This window comes from Brachypodium distachyon, chromosome 2 (genome assembly GCF_000005505.3).
Source record: "Brachypodium distachyon strain Bd21 chromosome 2, Brachypodium_distachyon_v3.0, whole genome shotgun sequence".
In the NCBI taxonomy this organism is placed as follows: Eukaryota; Viridiplantae; Streptophyta; class Magnoliopsida; order Poales; family Poaceae; genus Brachypodium; species Brachypodium distachyon.
In genome coordinates, this window is record NC_016132.3 from 5,372,285 (window position 1) to 5,395,174 (window position 22,890).

At 44.8% G+C, this 22,890-nt stretch overlaps 5 protein-coding genes across 7 annotated transcripts; 3 read left to right on the forward strand and 2 right to left on the reverse strand.

Moving 5' to 3' along the window:
• The first annotated feature begins 2,968 nt into the window (after nucleotides 1-2,968).
• LOC100827051 (ervatamin-B) lies at nucleotides 2,969-4,447 on the forward strand. Its single transcript, XM_024459660.1, has 2 exons — nucleotides 2,969-3,540; nucleotides 3,671-4,447. The coding sequence occupies exons 1-2, from the start codon at nucleotides 3,042-3,044 to the stop codon at nucleotides 4,264-4,266; spliced, it is 1,095 nt and encodes a 364-aa protein (XP_024315428.1). The 5' UTR covers nucleotides 2,969-3,041; the 3' UTR covers nucleotides 4,267-4,447.
• A 107-nt stretch (nucleotides 4,448-4,554) lies between these two features.
• LOC100829176 lies at nucleotides 4,555-9,326 on the reverse strand. Of its 3 annotated transcripts, none has more exons than XM_024459659.1 (8): nucleotides 8,863-9,326; nucleotides 7,113-7,257; nucleotides 6,693-6,987; nucleotides 6,238-6,522; nucleotides 5,865-5,957; nucleotides 5,590-5,697; nucleotides 5,278-5,477; nucleotides 4,555-4,997 (listed from the first exon to the last, which is right to left on the reverse strand). In XM_024459659.1, exons 2-8 carry the CDS (start codon nucleotides 7,221-7,223, stop codon nucleotides 4,857-4,859), a joined length of 1,233 nt encoding a protein of 410 aa, XP_024315427.1. In that variant the 5' UTR covers nucleotides 7,224-7,257; nucleotides 8,863-9,326; the 3' UTR covers nucleotides 4,555-4,856. The 3 variants fall into 3 exon arrangements, with proteins under 3 accessions (XP_024315427.1, XP_010230617.1, XP_003565578.2); XM_010232315.2 differs by having other exon boundaries at nucleotides 5,278-5,360; nucleotides 8,701-9,326; XM_003565530.3 differs by having other exon boundaries at nucleotides 8,701-9,325.
• A 476-nt stretch (nucleotides 9,327-9,802) lies between these two features.
• Nucleotides 9,803-12,243, reverse strand: LOC100831324 (protein transport protein SEC13 homolog B). Its single transcript, XM_003565536.4, has 2 exons — nucleotides 11,906-12,243; nucleotides 9,803-11,088 (listed from the first exon to the last, which is right to left on the reverse strand). The coding sequence occupies exon 2, from the start codon at nucleotides 11,017-11,019 to the stop codon at nucleotides 10,102-10,104; it is 918 nt and encodes a 305-aa protein (XP_003565584.1). The 5' UTR covers nucleotides 11,020-11,088; nucleotides 11,906-12,243; the 3' UTR covers nucleotides 9,803-10,101.
• Nucleotides 12,244-14,294: 2,051 nt separating this feature from the next.
• LOC100825193 (protein DJ-1 homolog A) lies at nucleotides 14,295-17,974 on the forward strand. Its single transcript, XM_010232317.3, has 7 exons — nucleotides 14,295-14,759; nucleotides 14,980-15,129; nucleotides 15,369-15,551; nucleotides 16,005-16,085; nucleotides 16,821-17,024; nucleotides 17,165-17,305; nucleotides 17,482-17,974. The coding sequence occupies exons 1-7, from the start codon at nucleotides 14,448-14,450 to the stop codon at nucleotides 17,680-17,682; spliced, it is 1,272 nt and encodes a 423-aa protein (XP_010230619.1). The 5' UTR covers nucleotides 14,295-14,447; the 3' UTR covers nucleotides 17,683-17,974.
• A 1,943-nt stretch (nucleotides 17,975-19,917) lies between these two features.
• On the forward strand, nucleotides 19,918-22,502 carry LOC100828072 (transcription factor bHLH30). Its single transcript, XM_003565451.4, has 2 exons — nucleotides 19,918-21,324; nucleotides 21,535-22,502. Exons 1-2 carry the CDS (start codon nucleotides 21,046-21,048, stop codon nucleotides 22,036-22,038), a joined length of 783 nt encoding a protein of 260 aa, XP_003565499.1. The 5' UTR covers nucleotides 19,918-21,045; the 3' UTR covers nucleotides 22,039-22,502.
• Nucleotides 22,503-22,890: the final 388 nt, after the last annotated feature.

Here is a 22,890-nt window from a genome sequence, read left to right on the forward strand (position 1 = left end):
ATCTGAGTCAGCAGCCCCCATCGCCGCCGGCCGCCGGCCGCCGGCCGCCTCAAACAAGTGTTAACGGCAACTAATATACGACTCTGAAGCCAGCGACCGCGAGTAACTAGCTAACGTACGTGGATGCAGCAATTAAGCAGGCATGCGTGGCGTCCTTTGATCTCGACCGGAGCGCGCGCCCCGGCTGTGCGTGGGTGCGTTCTTGGAATGGAATACATTTACATTTTTAACAAATGTGTTGGTTAGGCATATCGGAGAAATATTGCTTTTCGAGGAACCATATGATTTCATTTTACTTTCATATATCCTGTACTAACCAAACACCTAGAGCGAAACCAAACACAAGAATCATCTTTAAATCTGAAACGGTCCGTTACGTCCCATTAGCAACCAAACACTAAACTAGCCCCCTTATCGCCGAGCGGCCGGTGAACCGCCTTGACGCCGACGGGCCACCGCAGGCAGTTCTCATGGCTGTGTCGCGCCTCAGTTTGTTTACTACTGGAACGTGTATCTATCGATCAGCTAGCAGCAGTTATTTCCAAAAAGAATCAGACATCTATAACAAGCTAGCGTACATGGAGGTTGGCTGGAACGACCTTAGCTGACATTTTGGCGTCCAGGACGTACGTTAATCACATATCAAACCATGACACACAACACAAGCACGTGCCTACGAACGCACGCCGATCCTTGAATTGACACGGTCGATCCTTGACATGTTGGCAACTTGCATGTGGAAGAAATCAGGATTTACGTAAGCTGTTATGCACACGCGATCACTGGAAAACCTTGACGAAATGGAAACTTCCGAAGAATCTCAAGCATTGGCTAAGCTCGCGAACCGTTCAATAAAAGACATTCCTAATTCCGGACAGGGACATCCACGCATATATGTAAGGGACTAAGGGTATATGTAATGAAGGTTTTCAGAACGTGCCATCGCTTGCATGCGCGTACGATTAACGCGCGTTTGATCTGAAATGTTCTTGTTTAGGAAGAATTACATTATCTTCTGAAATACTGCTACTAGTGAAATGTTCCCTTTAAAAAAAAAAAACTACTGTCGTTGACGATTGCACACAGTGGTACAAAAATGACGAGGCCGCGCGTTTGGTAGACCTTGAAATTTGAATTGTTCGTCAATGATGGGGTTGACACGGTCTTGAGTCAATTTAATTAGTTTCGTTAACTCATATGGAACACTGATGTGCACTCCGTAACTGAAGATACCTACTAAATATATCCTAGCAATAATGCGGAGCTACACATGCTCACGTACGATATGGAAGCATGTTTCTTCTTGGTAGAATTGCTGGGAAGAGAGGGTACGACTTTGTCTCATGCTGAAATTAGTTTTCTGAAGTGCAAGCTCCATGGAAAGGTTCCTTCATGATCTCATATACGTACATGGACCGCAGTGCAGTTGCACAACAACTAGAGATGTTGGGTGGTCGACAAATCATTAACCAAATTCCACTTGTCATTAACATATTTTGTACCGGTTGTGCAATCCTAATCTACAAGAAAGAAGGAAAAATTGCACTCCGTGATGAAATCCGAAGAGACTATTTAAATGGACACCAAACTGTCTTATTCTTCTGCGTGTCGTGTTATGCCATCACGCGTGCTGAATTAATCCAACTAATCAGGGCATATGTTAAATTTGGTATTTAATTGATTTTTTATCTAAATATTAAAACTACTCTCTACAACTTCTCGCTAGCACTATGGTAGATTACACCATAAAAGCCCTCAGACAAAAAAACCCTATGCAACCTAACAATCTTACAATTAATAGATGTTTATTTCTTTTGGTCTTACTATTTATGTCTAATTTTTAACAAAAACCCTAAATCTCAATCGATTTACTAGAACCATTGAATTAGGATTTGGACGTCATCCAAACTCAACCCCGCGCATCGTTCATTTCGAATAGTAAAGTACAAACTAGATCTAACGATTCAACAATTGACTTATCTCTAACTAAAAATCAGACACCGGGGCGGCCCGGTGGGGTGGATGGTTGCCGGTGGGGCAACCACACCGGGGCCGCAAATTTATAAGCACCCCTAGGTATTTATGTATAGTGGTGTTATACGGTATACCAATGTGCTGGCCAAAGAAAACTTTCCACGTTCCCATCTTGAATCGATCGATTCCGATCGTTTTCTCGTCGTCTTTCTCGTCTTCCTTAACTTCCATCAATGTATCTCCAAGTCGCCAGATCAGCTTATTGCCATGGCTGATCACCGCTCCTGCACTGCTCGCTTGCGTCTCTGCCCAAGCCGGTTTGCTCTCGCTGGCGGCTCACCCACTCATGCTATCTGCCTATCCTCTGACTGTTGTCCTCAATGTCCTGTCTGCAGCTACATCGCCGGACAACGGCCAAGCCAACGGGGGTACCCCTATACAGTACAAGGTGAGCCTAACCATGCATCCTACCCAAGCGTCCAACTATTTTTTATCTTCAGTCCCTCGTCTTGTTTTCAGTTTGTAAATTTATGTGTGGTCTCTTTGAATTTTATACATAAATTAATTATTATTATCATACTTATATTAAGGGACCCGAGTTCTAGTTCCATACCGGACCTCCGAAATCTTCGTACCGGGCCGGTAAATAATTCATGGACTAACCAGTAGTGTTTTGCTATCAAAATGTTTCTCGTGTGATCAAGCAGGCAGTTTGCCTTTTCAATGGAAGCACAAGTCCTAAAAAAACCTATAGATAGGAGCAGAGACTACATATATAAAGTATTTCCCTAAACTTTACTCAGCTTTTTACTTAATCGAACCGTACACCCTACTGACTACGGTGACTGACCGAGAAAAAGCTCGTCTCCATGGTTCAAAGTCTTCCTCCTGATCATCATCATCCATGCACCACACACAACAACTCTTGAGACACGGGCCACAACGACATTCTAACCCATTAATGCGTCGCCAAGGTTTCTATATAAACCTCAGCTCCGGTGCATGTGTTCCATCAAGCATAAGCCGGCCGGCATCCACAGCCCAGCTAGCTAACAAAGCCAATCAAAATGGCTTCTTCTTCTTCCAGTTCCAGGCCTTACCTCGTCCTACTCCTGTGCCTGACCGGCGTCCTGGAGCAGGCCCTGCAAGCGGCGGCGGCTCCGCCTTCATGGGAACTGCCGGAGTCGGAGCTGCGGCAGCGGTGGACCAACTGGCAGGCCAAGTACTCGAAGACGTACCCGAGCCACGAGGAGCAGGAGAAGCGGTTCGGCGTCTTCAGGGGCAACATCAACAACATCGGCGCCTTCTCTGCGGCCCAGACGACGACCACCGCCGTCGTGGGCTCCTTCGGCGCCCCGCAGACGGTCACCACGGTCCGGGTCGGCATGAACCGCTTCGGCGACCTCCAGCCCAGCGAGGTCCTCGAGCAGTTCACCGGCTTTAACAGCACCGTCGTCCTCAAAACCCCCAAACCCACCCGCCTCCCCTACCACTCCCGCAAGCCCTGCTGCGTCGACTGGCGCTCCAGCGGCGCCGTCACCGGCGTCAAGTTCCAAGGCTCCTGCCGTAAGTAAAGCGCCCCGATATATAAATTAAGATCCGACTGTCAAGCACGTCGACCGATCTCTGGCTAAAAACCAGACGACTTCTCAATAGTAGTAGATCAGTAACGGACATATCAATTTGGTTAATGCAGTGTCGTGCTGGGCGTTCGCGGCGGTGGCGGCGATAGAGGGGATGAACAAGATCAGGACGGGGACGCTGGTGTCGCTGTCGGAGCAGCAGCTGGTGGACTGCGACAAGGGGAGCAGCGGCTGCGCCGGGGGACGCACGGACACGGCGCTGGACCTGGTGGCGAAGCGCGGCGGGATCACCTCGGAGGAGAAGTACCCCTACGGCGGCTTCAACGGCAAGTGCAACGTGGACAAGCTGCTGTTCGAACACGCGGCCATCGTGAAGGGCTTCAAGGCCGTGCCCCCCAACGACGAGCACCAGCTTGCCTTAGCCGTGGCCCAGCAGCCCGTGACAGTGTACGTCGACGCCAGCACCTGGGAGTTCCAGTTCTACTCCGGCGGGATCTTCCGCGGCCCGTGCTCCACCGACCCCGCCAGGGTGAACCACGCCGTCACCATTGTTGGATACTGCGAGGACTTTGGGGAGAAGTTCTGGATTGCCAAGAACTCGTGGAGCAATGATTGGGGTGACCAGGGGTACATCTATCTTGCCAAGGACGTGGCCTGGCCGACCGGCACCTGCAGCCTTGCCTCCTCGCCCTTCTACCCGACGGTTTGAGCTTCACCGGTCGACGCCGATTGGTTTGGTTTTGGTTACGTCAAGTGCTAGGCCGGCCATCGATCATACGGACGATTCAAAGTGGATCGATGGATGTGTGGTATTGTTTCCTTTTTGTTTGTTGTAATGGTACATGTATTCTTCCCTTTTTGTCAATCAATAAAGTCGTTATTTCATACCAGGGCTTTAGGAGTGGTTAGTCATTAAACTTGCTTGGTCAAAACCTGAAACTATAATCCAACATGGCATGACAAATGTGCTAGAAAGATTCAAACATGGAGCGTCAGCTGGAGTGAGAAGCAACAGTTTATTAATACACGAAAATTGAACTGCGTTTTTTATTCCAACCTGATTACGAACACCCCTAGGTTCAGGCCTTCAAGATAAAAATTTGAAGAGCTTTACAGATAATTACACAACCTCAGCTGGGATTTACAGGTGACGCCGATACACCGATAGATGGTGTCCTAAAAAAATATATGCAAAACCTCAACTTTCCATCCTTCTTTTAAGATAACAGCAATAATAAAGGGAGTTCAGTTTACATGACATGTCCCCCTATAACCAGAGGCATGCAGCATCTTGCAGATTTACAAGAGTTCCCAATCATGCTCCAGATCTTCTGATGAGGAAATCACTTCATAGTGAACATTCGCTGCATCTTGTGGTCTAATAGGGGAAGTCTTCTTTGACCACCGGAGTTTATTTGACAAGCTCCTCATCACAATTTTCTGAAAAGGATTGGAAACAACAGTTGAATGCTTTTGCATCAGAAGTTAAAAACAACAAGAACAATCGTAAAACCAATATCAGTAGTTGCTTTGCAATGCAGCGTTATTCTCAGAATTTCTCCAAGCATTCATAGGAAGTAAATTCATAAGATTAACAACGTCAAGTTATGTACAGGAAAAAGACATGCATGATGCTGTAATTGTATCAATATACCGCCACTGCAAATTATTCTACGGAGTAATTATTTCCACAGTAGCACTAGATTTAAAATATTAGTACCTTGAATGATGCGTTTTTTGGTTGAGGAACAGAGGATGCCTCTGCTTTGTTATTTTTCATCTGCTCCTCGCCATCCCGGAGGTCTATATCAACAAAATATGTGGCCTCATCAACAAACATATTTGGATCATTGGCATCACTGGATGCACCTGCTCTCAAGTGATGTGAAATAGTCCCACCACACAAATCCATTATGTTTCCTATTTGTCACACAGAAGCGTGATATTATCATTACTATTATCTGGAAGCTCATTATACTGCAGGCGAAATATAGAGTCGTATGATAGATTACAAAAGTAAAAAGGTACAAACCGTGCTTTCTTGATTTTTCAGGGCTGTCCGAACTGTATATTTCTGATTTCTCTTTACCATCTGCACTGATTCTTCCAAGAAGAATTTTCCCATTACAACCAGAAGATTCTGTCAGAGTATCAATGCCAGTTTAATATTATCATGGAAATTGAGGAATAAACAACATAGATATTTGTTAACATGAAATTAAGCAGCAGTTCTTTTAGAAATGGAGTTTTCACCTGACCACCCTCTCGAGAATAAAAATGATTGAAATGAAGTTTGGAATAGTTTACCTGAATGCCCAGAACTGTGGAGTCCAACTTGCTGCATGACTTTATCCGGTTTTGCTTCTTGAGATACATAATCTTGGAAAATGGTGGCTTGTTCTGTCAGAACATGTCATCAATTCCATCAAATAAATATTATTGGTGAATAAAAATATTGATTGCAGTGGAAACTGGACAACATATGTGATGAACTAATCATGTGACAATGGATGTTAAGTGTGATTTGGCTACATAATTTTGATAAATTTACACTATAGTTGTTTTTGACTTTGAGATAGCTAACCACGCTTGCCGCGTGACAAGTAGTCAATTACACTGTAGTCGATATTAAAAGGCCCTGATGATCTGAGAAATAAGATAAGGAAAGAAAAATTCGAACCATGTGATTGTGGTGGGTTTACGGAACTCCCTGGATTCCATAAAATAATTTCATCTTCGCTGCTAACAGTTTTGCCTAGTGAAATGGTGTCTTCAGGAGCACAGCGATCTGAGAGATTCTCTGAATTGCATAAAACAACCTTGTTTCCACTGCTAACAGTTCTCGGTGAAATGGTGTCTTTAGGAGCACAGCTATCTGAGAGATTCTCTGAATTGCCTAACATATACTCTTCCTTGGTGCCAACAGTTCTCTCAAGTGAAATGGTGTCTTCAGAAGCGGAGCTGTCTGCATACAAAAGAATAAACAATGCGGGCCTATTAGAAATCAAGGGTAAGAACAATAGATCCCCTTCAGATAGAAGTATTCTGTTGGCAATAAATACGAAAGCTAAATGACAAGGAAGAACAATTGGATCGACAAATTTACCAATCTTGCATGTTTCATAAGGGACAAACCTGGATTTTTAGACGAGACTGATTCAGTTTCATGAGGATCATTATCAGCTGTGCTGAGAGAAATGTCTTCAGCAGTAATGAGAGATGAAGAAGAACTTGACAATTCCTCATTAGAGTTAATTTGATCCACTTCAACAGATGTGGTGGAAGATCCATTTACGACACTATTACTAGATGGATCTTGGCCTTCGTTTGGTAATTCATCATCAGGAAAGGGAGCATAAATCATCGCCTGAATATCTTCAACTAGCCCAACAGCTTTATCGTGAGCAGAATCAAGATACTTAATTGGTAACTGTCCAAAGATAAGACAAGTCATTATCAAAACATTCCCATAAATTCAGTCATGCTATAGTATCTAGTTGTAGGAATAAAGTCAATATATTCAAGGTAAAGCATGAAGTTATGACAAGGATTTACCTCCATGATCTTCTTCATATTTTCCCCAAATCCATCAAACCTGATACCCATGTCAAATCCATCCATGAGTAAAAGAGAACCAATATAATCTGGGTCCGCTCCTCTTGCCATCGGTTCTTCGTGTCAACAAAGAGACATAAATGCCCTGTTTATGAGTTGAATGACAGAATTTCAATATTGGTTACCATAAAAACCCTAAATTACGCGGTTCTTCGTGTCAACAAAGAGACATAAATGCCCTGTTTATGAGTTGAATGACAGAATTTCAATATTAGTAACCATAAAAACTCTAAATTACGCCCACGTGATTCAGTGATTGTACATTTCCTCTGATCACATGGTTCAGAGTTGATTCTTGATTGGTGGAGGGACTAAAGCAAGCACAACGATTGCCAACTTATGGTATTTGACCTTAATAACCATATATAGGGTATAATGTAACCCAATCGATCAATAAAGGTGGATTTTTTGTTCGTTGTGAGTTGTGACCATGTCATTTGGTAAAAAAAAATCCAAAACATGTGTTAATTGAGCATGCGGGGAAATATGTAATCAGAATCTGCGTTTGGATGTTTTCTGAGGAACAGGGCTGAGGACATCCGTCTTCTAGGTGAATTTGGAAATGTGTATCCTATGTAGCATTCAATAATTCCTCGAGATATAGAAAGCTTCGTATACTATTTGGCACAACAAGATAGCTTATCAAAATACAAAGGCTGTACCGACGATCATCAGAGCAGAAGACTAGACAATGTCATAACTGACAAGTCATACCCAATCAATTCAGATATCACCACAACCAAATAGCAAAAGCCAAAGTTCAGGATAGAGCTCTGATGTGAAGAAACGTATTATAGTATGTGCACAGCAACATATGATAATTCATACTCTCTGGGAAAATGTATACTGGTTTCCCACGATTTCTTCACAACCAATTATATTGGCAAATTAGTATGACACGTTCTAGTACAATTCACGGCTAAGTTCTCAAAAGTGCAGTATTTGCCATTAGAATGTTTTTTTATTTTTTTGCGCATATTGCCATTAGAATTTCACATAGCTACTACAAGGAAACTGGAGTATATAACAACAGCAAATACTACTGCTCGAGTTAGACAAGAATCTCAAGAAGACTTAACAAAGAGCGGTGCTTCTTGTTTCCGCTTCCATCAATCAAAAAATTCCAGAGAGTAACATTTGTGGGGTTTATGCGGTTTTATGTTAATTCGAGGACCATCTGTTACTCGCCTCCCCAAAACCACCGAGCCGTTCACATATATCATCAGACATCAGAGAAACCCAACAAAAATAAAACAATAAATATCATCTAAAAGCCTGTAGTGAACTCCCAAAATCCCAATAGAACCATAGCAAGCGGCCCTAAAAGGAGGGCCGAAATTAACAACGACGCATGGCCCGATTCGACTGCAGCGCATATCAACACTAAACAGCAGCTCCGTAAAGAAAATCCAAGATCGAAAAGAAAGACGTTCTCGAAAATTGGAATCTGAGCACTTGCTAGACCAGGGAAAGTACAGAGAGACCGAAAAAAAATGTAAAAAAAATTAATGAAGAGAAAAGCTCTTGCCTTTTTGTGGCGGCCGCGACGACGAGCGAGTGAGAGAGAGGGCGGCGAGGGGAGGAAAGAGCTGAGCCTCCTTCTAGGTTCTCGGCTTCGCAGGAAAGAAGAACCAAACAGAAAACGAGATCGAAAAGGTCGGGAATAATTAAAAAGAGCTCAAGTGCGAACCTTTGGGAGCACGAACTCCTTCCTCCCGTGGCAGCCATGGGTTTACGTGCGGCCTGAGTTTCCACAGGCGAACGAACTCCTAAAAATCCTGTCAAATTAATTGCTCCCGTAATTGTTCTGATTAACTGGCCATCTTTAGGATTAATCAGGGCCGTTGTTGGTAGGAATTCTAGGCAGGATATGTCCTGAGATTTTGGGGGGCCAAGGCCGCTGTTGGTACGAGTTCCGGTAATTCCATGTTGTGGCCTTGTGGGCAAGTTGTGTCATTTTCTTTTCGTACTCTCCCGTGCCGATCCGGCTAGACGATTCTCGATTCTCAGTCTTCAGTCTACGGCTCAGGTTACGAGCCAGCCGGGATTTCCCCCAGGCGAGTAGGACTAGGAGGAGAACGTCTTGCCGGATTGAACTAGGAGTCACATATCACCGAGTCCTGCAGTTTCTCTGGTTGTTTCTGCGTTCCTTTTCCTTGCTCGAGAGTTTTCCCGTAAACGTTGATGAAAATGACACAACTTTTGGGGATAAAAAGGCACAGCCGCACAGGAGAGAGGTGGCAGTGGCACGAGAGCTTACATTCTTTTGGCCCTTCATTGACGCGAAAACTTGTTTCTTTCAGTCAGTAGCTTGATGCTGGAAAGAACCTACAGTGAAACACGTCCTCAGAAAGAAGCTAAAAAGGAGGCGGCGACAGAGAAAGTGCAAGCAGCAACAATAGATGTGCGCATGAATTATGGAACTGAGAACTGACAACTTGTGCACAACAAAAACAGCCAAGGGCTCAAAGATGACTGCTTTCGCTACCGGAAATAATGGCAAATCCAGATCACCCAGGTAACACTTAACAAACGCTGAAACACAGTACTACTCCTTCCGTCCCATATTACATGACTCAACTTTATCCAAATATGAATGTATGTATGCCTAAAAAACGTTTAGATACATGTAATAGAAAATCACTTAATATTAATATGAAACATATGAAACGGAGGGAGTATGATCCAACATAAACAATATGGCAAAAATAACGGTTCAGCATTGGACACCATACCACGCATTTGGGATAACAAGTTCTAGTTTTCTGCTCCTATCCGAGACAAAAGCATGTCTGCTCTCTCCTACAGAAGCAACTTCATAGCACTTACAGAACGGATCTGTATTTTTAAGCAAAGCCATAGAAAGTACCATAAGTGAAACTACATATGTTATGATAACAGTTAACACAGCGAGAGTAAGAACAGACATCTATGGCTCAACGGTAGTCACTTGCTGCCATTCACCGTCCACAGCTTCTTTCCACAGGGTCACATTGTTGTTGCCATCAGAGACTGCCAGTATGTTCCCAGTCAGCGACCACGACAGCCGCCAAACAGGGGTTCTAAAATCATTCAGAACTCTGCCTTCCCACTGCTCGCCTTCTTTCGGCGCAGTCCAGATAACAACAGTTCCATCCTGAGAGGCACTGGCGATTGTGGACTTTGGGAGACCTAGGTTTGGAGCCCAGGCAACATCTCTCACCCAGTCCCTGTGCATCTGAAGGGCAGGGAAGCAGTCCATCCTCCAATTCCCATTGGTGAGCTTCCACACCTTGACTGTGTTGTCACAACCACCAGAAGAAAGTTTCTGCACATACTCAAACTGTCCAGAGGGCCCTGGGCTGATTAGAGCACCCGGCGCCATTGCTGGAGCCCAGGAAACAGATGTCACACCCACTGGATGAGCCTGATCAATGCGTGTCGTCTCCCACCCTCCATCAGAACGAGCTGTGAAGACTGAGATGTTCCCATCAGATGAACCACAAGCCAAGCATAGGCCGAGCTCGTGAGGTGCCCAAGCAATGGAGTTTACAGACGACTTGTGCTCAGCAAAAGTGTGTGCCTGTGCCCACTCATCAGGCTTGCTCCCTTCTTTCCATATGATAACCCGCCCATCATAGCTGCAGGATGCAAGCATGGAACCATACTTAGGATGAGCCCACGTGACTTGCCAAACTGGGCCCTGGTGTCCACTCAAAGTAGCAAGTTGCTGGTGCGAGGTGCCACTTACGCCAATGATCTTTATTGTGTTATCAGAGGATGCGGTAGCAAGGCGTTTCCCATAGTAATCCATGGCGATGTCATGCACCACATCTTGGTGTCCAGTCTCTATCTTATGAGGAGGCATTGTTCCAATTAGGTAATCTCAACTTCAAGGTATGTTAACCGACTGTTTTGCGTTGACGGCCTCAGGCTCCTATTTGATAGAAACAGAAACCTCATGTCAAAGTTAAGGAATAATAAGAAAAGTACATACGGTGTATAATTCACTGAACAAGCAACGTAGCTGCATCGCACAACATCAGGAGCCGAGCATATTGCATGCTAAAATTACAAGTTGTCACAATTTTAAAACACAAGATTGGAGAATAATTCTCTAAGAGCACGTAAAAAACATATTTTTTCCTAACATGACAAAGTGAACTATCTGACTGCTTATACAACTGCTGATTGCGAATATAACTCTGAGCAGTACTTAGATATCCTGTAAACAAAACTAGACTAGTGAACATGTAATTCTGGGCAAAAATATAGATCTAAAAAAGAGGTTTGGTCTACACCAGAAGATACTAATGTCCTAAAAAATTCTAAACTTATTTCCCAACTCTAGTACTGGACAAGCATGGCATGATGATTGCTCAGCAAACAAGTACTCCCTCCGATCCTAAATTGTTGTCGTGGTTTTAGTTCAAATTTAGGGAGTACCATTCAGTATGAATTGTCATTGACAACAAAACTAATTCCTGCTAGTTGAGCATAATAGATTACTAAATGGTGTTCACTGCGAGCACATTAGAGCAACTCCAATAGACGCCCGAAACGGTTCCCATAGATTTACTCGAGTAATATGCGCAAGAATTAAACGGGCCATGACAGGTTCCCCATCGCAATCCCCATTTTCAGCCGCGCCCCAAATCGCCTCCGGGCTTCTCCGTGACTCCGTCCCTGCGCGTAAGATCGGGATTCCCCATGCATCAACGAACCCATCGGAGCGTTCCCTCCAGACAACGTACCTCTTTTCCTTCCACGTCTCCCTCCTCTGCAGCTTGCCTCCCGTCGCCGCTCGGAAGAATCGCGCGACCGACAAGACCAGCTGCCCGATCCGGACGGGGGGCGCTGTCGGGGGAGGATGGGTCTCGATCCGGGCGTTGGGGGAGGCGTCGGGGGAGGTTGGCTGGCTGGGGCAGGCCGCGGTGTGGGAGAGGTGGGCGTGGCCGCTGGATCGCGGGTGCGAGGTCGTGGAGAAATCGGGAGAGGATGCTCTCGGCGGCGGTCGCACCGTGTTGGCTTCCGTTCGGGAGCACTGCGTGCGAAATCCCCAGATCGATCCGGACTTCCGGAGGACTCCACGCACGAGATCGGGGGGCGTTTTGTTCGGGCTCCGTGTTTGGTTAATGGGCCGGCCTGGTTAGCACTGTTTTTCTTCATGGGTTTTGCTTCGGGAGCTGGGCAGTGGTTGGCCACAGTTTGCTAGGCTGCTTCGGCAGTGGTGTTGGCGTGTTGCTTCATGGGTTGGGCTGTATTGCCCACCGTTGCACAGCAGCAAATCAGCAATTCTCAAAAAAAAAAACAGCAAATCAGCATACGCTCAAAAAAAGAGCAGCAAATCAGCAATTCTCAATTTTCGCTAAAATAAAGCAATTCTCAATTAAATCCCCTAAAAAGTAAAAAAATTCTGCTAAAAATTTCTAAAAAAAGAAACAATTCTCAAAATTGTAGCAATTATCTCACAAGTTAGATTATAATAAATATTCAAACAGCTCATTGAAACAAGTAATTCATATATTTGAACATATCACCAAACTGTCGTTAGACTCTAGAGCAGGATCCGTAGGTAAAGTTAGATACATATTCCAGACCAATGTGTCATCTTTGTCGCGAATAAACTTAGATAATTTTTACCCGGTGAATGAACAACTTTAGTTTTGCCTGCTTCATTTAAGAAGAATAAACAAAAAGACATCTTTTATATTAAATCAAAAGCAAAAAACGAGTTACAGAGATAGCAAAAGGAAACCTCAAAGGTACCTGTGGTTCTGAAGAAGTGAGAGAAGCCTCCTCCTGCTTGGGTGAAGCTCAATATGGACGATTCCTTTCACCACCTGGTTGGCCCGGTTGGGGTGGGCATGCTTCTCCGGGTTGAGGCTGTTGTTCGGATCCTGAGGAAGCGGAGTTGTGTCCTATCATCGTGGAGTCGGATTGTGTTGCAACGGTTCAGGCTTGAAGTGGTCGCGTGCGTGATACATCTAGAAATGCCCACTTAGTTGAGGAGATTAGGGCATGTCGGCTGGAAGAAGTGTGAAGTTCGTAAAGGGGGTTAGACATCAGAATCACATGAGTCGTGCGTTAGCTAACATCGAGCAATGTGTGGTTATTTGGTTGGATTCCGGTCCACCGTCTGTGGTGGAGTGGTTCTCCAAGATTGTAATGGTTAATTCCTAATATATCCCATTTTACATGAAAAAATAGAAAACCTCGAAACTTGAAAAGACCTATTGGACATCTAACTCAAGAAATCCACATGTATAGACCGAATTTTAGTACCATTTTGTCATGCAGGTATAGATTAATATCCAAATTAGCAAATTCATTTTCTACACTTGCATCAATTGAAAGAACAAAGCCAAAGTATTTCTGACCAACTTGAGATCACACAAAAAAAATATTTTTTTGAAAAGAAGAAAATTCTTCATACTTCTACATCAATCAATGCATACAACCAAAAAAATTCTACTTGAAACTTAATAACAGTTCCTTTGGATGTCGGGTCACGGAATGGGATTTCTTAATCTGGATTATTCTAAACTCAATTGTACAGTTGTCTACTTATGGACAAAGGCACAGTTGAGCATAGCAGACCAAAACTGTGTACTTTTTCATGATCAAACAAGGGTGTGGCTATATCTAAATTGTCTGATTTTTAAGAAAAATGTTCAAATCTCAATTGACGTATAAGAGCCGTTCGATTATTATTCGGACGACATCCCACTCTCCTCTTTCCATCGTTTGTTCCGACTTTTAAAGCACTAACCATATGCAATCTAGGAATCAACTTATTTCTAACTAAAAATCAGGCGACTAAGATATAGCAAAACCGTAAACTATTAGTATGAGATCAACTTGACGCAAAAATGACATAACTGTGCATTAAACATTACACTTGCTATACACACATTTCTAAAAAAAAATCTGATAGTGTATCGAAGTTCAACATGAAATTTTATATCGATAAGAATTTTATTGACGTAAGGAGCACGAATGGCCGACTAAGATTACTTTACTTCTCTATTAATTGCAAGTGGTACAAACTTTACCGAATACAGCACATGATCACCGATCTATCCAGAAAAAACATCGTCGACAGCGACGAGAAGACTCTCTGACACATCCTTGACGGCCGACTCAGCAGTCAACTCGCCCAAGAGCGGCTACCGCTCAACTACCTCCGGCCGGAAAGCAAGCAAGAACACGAGCGAGACCCCCCCAATTTCGCACCACCTTTTCCGACCACCAGCACGGCGAGTATCCCGAGCCCTCGCGACCCCCTGCTCCCGGATGGCCGCAGCCGCTTCCTCGCTGGCGAAGCGGGCCGCGTCCTGGCGCCGCCTGCTCCTCTCACGCGCCTTCGGCACAGCCCCGCCCAAGCGGGTGCTCGTTCCGGTCGCCGCCGGCACGGAGCCGGTCGAGGCGGCCACCACGGCCGACGTCCTCAACCGCGCGGGCGCGCGGGTCACCGTCGCGACCGTCGCCTCCGCGCCCGCCGGGGACGAGGGCCTCCTCGTGGAGGCCGCCTACGGGGTCAAGCTCGTTGCCGACGGCCGCGTCGCCGACCTGGAAGGCGAGGCCTTCGACCTCATCGCCCTACCAGTACGTCCACACCCTCATCCCCTCTCCGGCCATGCCCTCCACATTCTCCCAGAGATGAGCCTTCTTTCTTGAATCAACAACCGCCTAGCTACTATGCCTTACTGTGCCATTGGTGCTCGCACTCTCTGTAACTTCAAGATGTTGATGCATACGAGTAAGGTCTGCTGACTAGTGTGGCCTGATCATTAATTTTTTGTTGCTGCTGATTAATTTGGTGTAGGGGGGAATGCCGGGTTCAGCTAATCTTAGAGACTGCAAAGTACTCGAGAAGGTGGTCAAGACGCACGCAGAGAAGGGGGGCCTCTACGGCGCCATCTGCGCTGCGCCTGCAGTGACGCTGGCCCATTGGGGCATGCTTAAAGGCTTGAAGGTGAATAATTGACCAGCAATTAGGATCAATTACCTATTATGGGGATGTTTTGTTGGTCAAGTGCCTCGTTTTAGTTTGCACTTGGATCATATGCCCTGCCTTGTGTCACTGATAGGTGGACCCAGACCCCACGTATCAGTGACACAAGGCAGGGCATTTATCAAAGTGCAAACTAAAGCAGGCCATATGATCAAATCTGCTGTATCGTGTTGATAAATTGGTAAACGTTGTTAATCCAGGCGACTTGTTATCCATCATTTATGGAGAAGTTCACTACTGAAGTGATCCCTGTGAACTCAAGGGTGGTTGTAGACAGAAATGCGGTGACTAGCCAGGGTCCAGGAACATCAATTGAGTTTGCTCTTGCTTTGGTGGAGCAGCTGTATGGAAAAGAGAAGATGGAGGAGGTTGCTGGACCTTTGGTAAGCTGTAAACCGTAGCAACCAGAATCTTTTTCTCTTGGCTATGTTAACTGATGTTTTGTTAGTAACACAAAAATATGAGTAGAATATGCCATAAAGAGTATAGTTCATTTGGAATGAGAGCTGGAAAATGTTACTTTACACTTCTGGTAACTTAATATCAATCAGTTATCTAAATGAGCTAGGGAAGTATGGCTTCATCGTACAGGTCACGATTAGTGCACACTGGAGTTGAATGTTTAGAGGCTTGCATGATCTAATGTGTTCCAATGCACCCCTTTCATTCATTCACCTAAAAGCCTAAAACGACTTACTGATATTTGTTGATAAGATCCTATGTGGTGTTTACATTAGGTAGTGTTTTCTACACGTTTTACTGGTCTTCAAACTTCAACTGACTTTTTTGTTGCATATTTCATCAAACTAATGATTATGAAAATTGTTCTCATTCAGTATGTACACCCTCAACATGGAGCTGAGTATACGGTCGAAGAGCTTAATCCAGTCGAATGGAAATGCGGTGGTACACCTCAGGTATGCGATGAACTTGAATTCCACTTGTTAAAATAAGGACACTCATTCATGTTAGATTGCTTTATGATTTTCTCACGGAACTCCTGTGTTTATGTTTGTCTTCTGATAAACCTTTTGCAAAGGTTAACTTATTACAGCCAGATGCCGAGCTTGCTTTCTCTATCCTTTGCATTTTGGTGTGGCTACCTTGAAATGAATGTTCATAGTTTCTAATAGTCTAGTCAGGAATGATGTTCCTTGTTGTAAAAGAAGTGGCATGTTTCTGCTGTACATATTTAGTCACGAATGACCATAGCAGTGCACTAGTTTGTTTTTCACATATAATCTTTCATTGTATATTTGTGTAATGTGGTAGAGACGCACAGAACTGTGAAACAGAGTAGGTACTAGGTAGAGAGTTAGACACTAAACAGGAGGCCTTCTCATGTCATAGAGCAAGTGTTCTTGCATAGACCATTCAAATATGCCCTACTCTGCCATCAATTTGCAAATAATTGTTCCATATGGGATCTGTGATCAAGAATTGGTCTGGGCTTAGAAAAATGAAAATGTGACTGCTATCCATTGGAGCAGATTTTAGTTGATGAGGACTGCATTATGTACATTAAGTTGATGAAAAGGACATCAAGCAACTCTGTTTATCAATACAATGGTAGCACTGTCCTACTATGGAATTTAATCTGAGTTGGTCTTAATATAGATGTGCTGGTGTTTTTCCTTTTGTATCCTCTGCAGATTCTTGTGCCAGTTGCTAATGGCTCCGAGGAAATGGAAGCTCTTAATTTAATAGATGTGTTGCGCAGAGCAGGAGCAAATGTTACTGTTGCATCAGTTGAGGATAAGTTGCAAATTGTGACCCGTCGCCACAAGTTTAATCTAATAGCTGATGTGATGTTGGATGAAGCTGCTAAAATGAAATTTGATCTGATTGTCATGCCGGTACATAATTGCTGAGCTATTATTCTTGTACTCCCTCTGTTCCTATTTGTAAGACGTTTACAAATAGGAACAGAGGAATATTTTTCTAGTGCTACTCCTGAGAGTACTTACGCTGGTGTGATGGTGTCCGTTGTATACAGGGTGGTCTTCCAGGTGCCCAAAAGTTTGCCAGTACAGAGAAACTTGTTGATTTACTAAAGAAACAGGCAGAATCTCGTAAGCCCTATGGTGCAATATGTGCTTCTCCAGCTCATGTCCTCGAGCCCCATGGTTTACTGAAGGTACTCCCTTGTATACCTTTGATGAGCCTTCGCTGACAACATGTACATCACATGTATCGTAAGTCATTATGGTCCTAGGGTATCTCATTTCAGAAAAATAACATTAAACACACTATTATAGAAAGCAGGTACTGAACTTTTAAGCTGAATTAACTTGGGATTTTCCATCATCATAGGGCAAGAAATCGACAGCATTTCCGCCAATGGCACACCTGCTTGCTGACCAGAGCCACTGTGAGAACAGGGTCGTGATTGACGGTAACCTTATCACTAGCAGAGCCCCAGGGACAGCGACTGAGTTCGCCCTGGCCATTGTTGACAAGCTATTTGGTCGAGAGAAAGCAGTCAGTATAGCGAAGGAGTTGGTTTTCATGTGATTACAGACCGAGCTGGTCTTGTGTGCATCTTGTGGATAACCTGTTAGTGATGCCTCGGTGTACAGCATACTGTAAACTGAATGGTGGATTGCATCACCTTCTCCATGGGCAAATTGGAGTTATCATAGTGGATTCATCGAGGAAGTGAGGAACTGCAGTAAATTCTCAGTATCAGTTGTTATGGTCGACAAATTATTTGCCCATGTCATTGATGTTGCCTACCTGTATACTAAACATTTATTATGTTTTGCTGTCTTCTATTATTAACAAGAGTACTTGCAACTGTAGTAAATGTGCTTTATGATCTATCTAGGTTTCAGATAAAAACAGTAACTAATCAGATATACCTGTGCAAACCATACTATTTTTTAACCAAAATATATTATTTTTCCACCGCCAACCATACCACTAAATGAAATGTAATCCAGCTCAATATATGAGTAGATCCCTACCTGAGATGCATGTTATGGTTGGATTGAACAATCTAGGCAATTTTTAACTGCATACGCCTACAGTTTATCTGTGGTGTACTGGTGTAACCTTTGTACAAGAATTTGCTCATCTGTTTTAAGCATCCTTCTTAGTACTGATTGGTGACAGAAAAAAAGATCTGTTCCGGGCATCGTTCTTAAAATAGCCCCATCGTCATGGTGCCCTTTTTAACACTGCATAATAGCACTTTTGGTGAAGTGCATTGGTGCTTTCACTGTGCCTTTGCATATCCTAAGGTTGTGTGTATCATCGTCCACAAATATTTGATGACTTTGTTGAAGTGCATTGGTGCTTTCACTGTGCCTTTGCATATCCTAAGGCCGTGTGTATCGTCATCCACAAATAATTGATGACATTGAGTCATTGACAGCACAAGCATCATTGTAAAACATTTGATGTGGGCACGTACGTACAAGATTATCACAAAGCCAAGGCGTTTCACCAATCACCAATACAAATCCCACTGGAAAAGGAAGGTAGGTATCAACTCCTTCTGAATATCCCAATGAAGACAAACACGCATACCACGACAGCGATGCTCCAAATTAAATTCAGAAACCCATGGTCTTAAATGTGCCAGGTATTCAAGATTATCCTGGAATGGTCCATCATTGCCCCCCTTGAAGTAATTATCTACTCCCTGCTGCTATCAGCTTTAAGTTGCCTAACCCAATCACTTTGGCTTTCTTCTGGTAGATGAACTTCTATGGAAAACCACAAAGCAACAATAATATCTCAATCATTTCTATTTTTAAGGGCTCTCAAGGGCCTCCAATAAAGAATACTAATTCATAACAGATGGGCATATACTTGCCTTTTCTTCTACTTCCTCCGTCCAACAAAAGATGTCTCAAGTTTGTTAAAATTGAATGTATCTAAACATGACTTAGTGTATAGATACATTCAAATTTAGTCAAAGTTGAGACATCCTTTGTTGGACGGAGGGATTATCAGATATGACTTTGCAGATCAAATGTCATATATATAGTTAATTGATTGATACTTTCCTGCCATCTGATCATTGGCTCGTCTTGCTTCTTGATATGTTTTAATAATCCATGTCAAATAAGCTTCGGGGATATGAGCGAAGAGTTTGGTCAAACATGTTGCAGTACTTCCAGAACCAAACATCTTGAAGGATGTCAAGTCAAACAAAAAGAAATAGGTTGAGTCATCTCGTAAGAACAACTTTGCTTGTTTAATGAGGTCAGGAGACTCAATTGGCCTGCAGATTGGGGGCATCCATCCAAACCAAACATCTTGTCATGAATTATTATAGGCTCATGAAGATGACTTAAGAATCAGAATGCTATTCGGGACTCTTGATAGTGCTCGAGCGAAGGAGATGGTTGAAATGGCAACATCAAGATTCAAAACACCATAGAGCTGGGCTGGCCGGCAAGATTGAAAAGGAAAGAAAATACAGGCATGGCGTACACAAATACAGTATCAATTAGTCGAACAACCCAAACAGTAATATATTGCTCATTTTAGTATGTTGTTTCTTTCTTAAGAAAGGCAATCCAAAATGGAAGTGTCTTCCAATAAGTTGGGCAAACCAACAAGTGCAGCTTACCGCGTCAAGTGCCTTCGCAGCCCTAATTTATGTTCATTCTGTTCACAAAAAAAAGCTCATTTAGAACACACTTGGAGAATTCAACCACACACTGAATTTGGCCGGTGCAACATTTGGTGGGTAAAGAGTCTTGCTTTGATATAATGGAAAAAATGTTCTTTTTTCCTCTTTATTTTCCTCATGATAGTACCAGTAAAGTATTGCATTGGCTGACATGTACATGAACATGAAGAAACTATTGTGGTGTCGTCAGGGCAAGAAACCAAACAAAGAGCCAAGTAAGCAAACAAAAAACAAATCCAGCAAGCAGCAATCATAGATAGAATTTGTGCAGAAGAAACAACCAGGAATCTACATATCTTCCCTCCCGCTCAACCCTTTCTCTCCCAAAGAGAGCTAGTTCTTCATCCTCCAAGAAGAAAGACATACAATTCTTCTTCTTCGTCTTCTTCTTCTTCTTCTAACTCCAACCTCCATAACATTCCTAAGAAAACTGTTCTTGCCTCCTCTTCTCGCAAGAGTGCCTGAGCCGTGAAGAAGAAATCACAAAGCGCAAAAGGAACACAGAAGATGATCCCGTTCATAGCGCAGAGGAAGAAACACTCCGTGCTCTAGCTGTGCTCTCGAGCAGAAAACTTCTCGCTGATGCCATCAATGGGAGCGCGCGGCAGCACGCGAAGGAACGGCGCCGGTGGGAGCAAGGTGGAATCCGAGCAGAGGAAGCTGCGGCGCGTCGAGCTCCCCTCCTGGTCCTGCCCTCCCAATCGGCCTCCGGGCACCTGAGGCGTCTCGGCGTTCATCTCCATCCAAAACAACTCTCTTTCTTTCTTTTCTCTCTGGTGTGTTCTTGCACGTGTGTCCTTCGGTTTCGTCGACAACCCGAGGGAACAGGCTGAGATCCTCGTGCGCTTCTGCTTCCTGTCTGATACTGTGATATTGTCCTTCTGCCTCGATCGACGCCATGGCTCTGCTTTCCTTGTGATTCTGTTTGGAAGCGTTGTTCCTAAGGATTTTGATCTTGGGAGAAGGGCTTTTTTCTTGGAAACAAGGGCGTCGTTCTCGCTGCCGTTTGCCACCCCTGTTCCCTTCCTGCTGGCTTTCCGTTGTCCGCGCTAGCAGCAGGACAATATTTTCTTGTGGAAACAGAGGTGTTTGCCTGTTGGGCTTTGGAGCTTGCTCCTCTCTTGTGGGGAAGAAGATCTGTTAAATTCCGGAGGACAAGCGTGCTCAGTTCTTGGCCATCGTGCGCCTCGATCCTATAACCTTTGGCCTTCTGGACTGTCTCCTGAGACGACATGAACTCCGGTGGGCTCTATGACGGGTTCTACGGCGGTTTCGGCGGCGGCCACGGATTCAGCCAGCTGGGGGCGTCGTCGTCGTCGGCCCTGTTGGACGGTGGGGCGCGGGAGCTGGACGCGGCCATGGACGTGCAGAAGAGGAAGGGAGGAGGAGGTGAGCCCGAGGAGAAGGCGGCGACGGCACTGAGGAGCCACAGCGAGGCGGAGCGGCGGAGGAGGGAGAGGATCAACTCGCACCTCGCCACGCTCCGGAGCATGGTCCCCTGCACCGACAAGGTCAGTGAGTATGTTCTTACTCTGAAGTCTGATCGCCTCCGTACGTTTTGAATGCCAACTGAGTTTCTCAATTTCTCAGTTGTAATATTGTGGACTAAATTTTTTCGTATTTGAGAGTAACTTGGGATCATGAAAGGGTGCAATTTTGGCAAAACATATTGCAAAATTTAGTAGGTCACATGTAACATTCATCTCTTTCCGGCCTTGCAGATGGACAAGGCGGCGCTGCTCGCGGAGGTGATAGCCCACGTCAAGAAGCTCAAGGCCCACGCGGCGCGAGTCGGCACCCACTGCCCCGTCCCGTCCGGCGCCGACGAGGTCACCGTCGAGCTCCTCCACCACCCCCCAACCCCCCACGCCGCGACCACCACCAACAACAACAACAACGGCGCCGGGCTCCTCGTGAAGGCGACGCTGAGCTGCGCCGACGACTGCGCGGACCTCTTCGCGGACGTGAGGCGCGCGCTGCGGCCCCTGGCGCCGAGGCTGCTGCGCTCGGAGGTCACCACGCTCGGCGGGCGCGTCCGGATCTCCTTCCTCATGGCGCGGGAAGGCGGCGTGACCGCGGACTCGGTCCGCCGGGCGCTCGGCTCCGTCCTCGACAGCAGGGTCAGCTCCGCCGCCGCCTTCGACTTCGCGCCCAGGGACTCGCTCCTCAAGAGCAAGCGCCGGCGGGTCTCCTCCGCGTTCGACTCCTCCAGCTCCTCTTCCTGAGTCCAGTCCCTCAACGGCAAGTTTCTATCGGTATCGCTCACTGCTGGATCGATTCAATTGAACCCATGCGAAGATCGTATGCGACTTGCTGTGATTTTCTACTGTTCTGTGGGTTTTGTAAAGATACAAAGCGAAGTGGCTTATGAACATTGCGTGGCAGTTCATTGCTTTGGTTGCTTATCTTCAATTTGTAAGAATTGACATTTTGCTCCACACTCACCTAGCATTTCAGGGTTGGGTGCAGCTTAAAATTGTCACTTTCCAGATGACAGTGTTCTGCCCAGCCCTCATCTGAGAGTTGATCTGCCAACCTGCAACAATACGAGACTGACTCAGTGAGATGCTTACAGATGCATACAGTTTCTGCTGGTAGGATCCAGACTGATGATGAAAATTGTTGCCATGTGTGTACAACTATTGTTGAGCCCAGCAGCAATCAAGACTGCATGTCTATTGATTTCAAATTTTTGAATCCTACGAAAAATCGACCTATATCAGTATTTTGCAACATTGCATTTGAAATATTTCACCAGCAACTCGCAACAATAGCCTAGCCAGCCCTACTCTTCAACTGGGTGTTGAGGGAAGAGCCGGACCACCTCCTCGATGCATTGTCTTTTAATTGTTGTATATCTAAAATAATTGTTATTTAATAACTTTATGACAGAGATTTAAGTTCTTTGTATTGGTTTGCATGAAGAGACCGTAACTAGGACAAGCGACAGTTTCTTTATTAATTAGGTCACGTAAACAAATGCTGATTTGAATGTCTAAGAGATGACTCCATGTAGAAGCCTTGGGGAAGACCAAACAAAAGCTCGATCACTTGGTATCTCGTCTTATAGTCTCAGA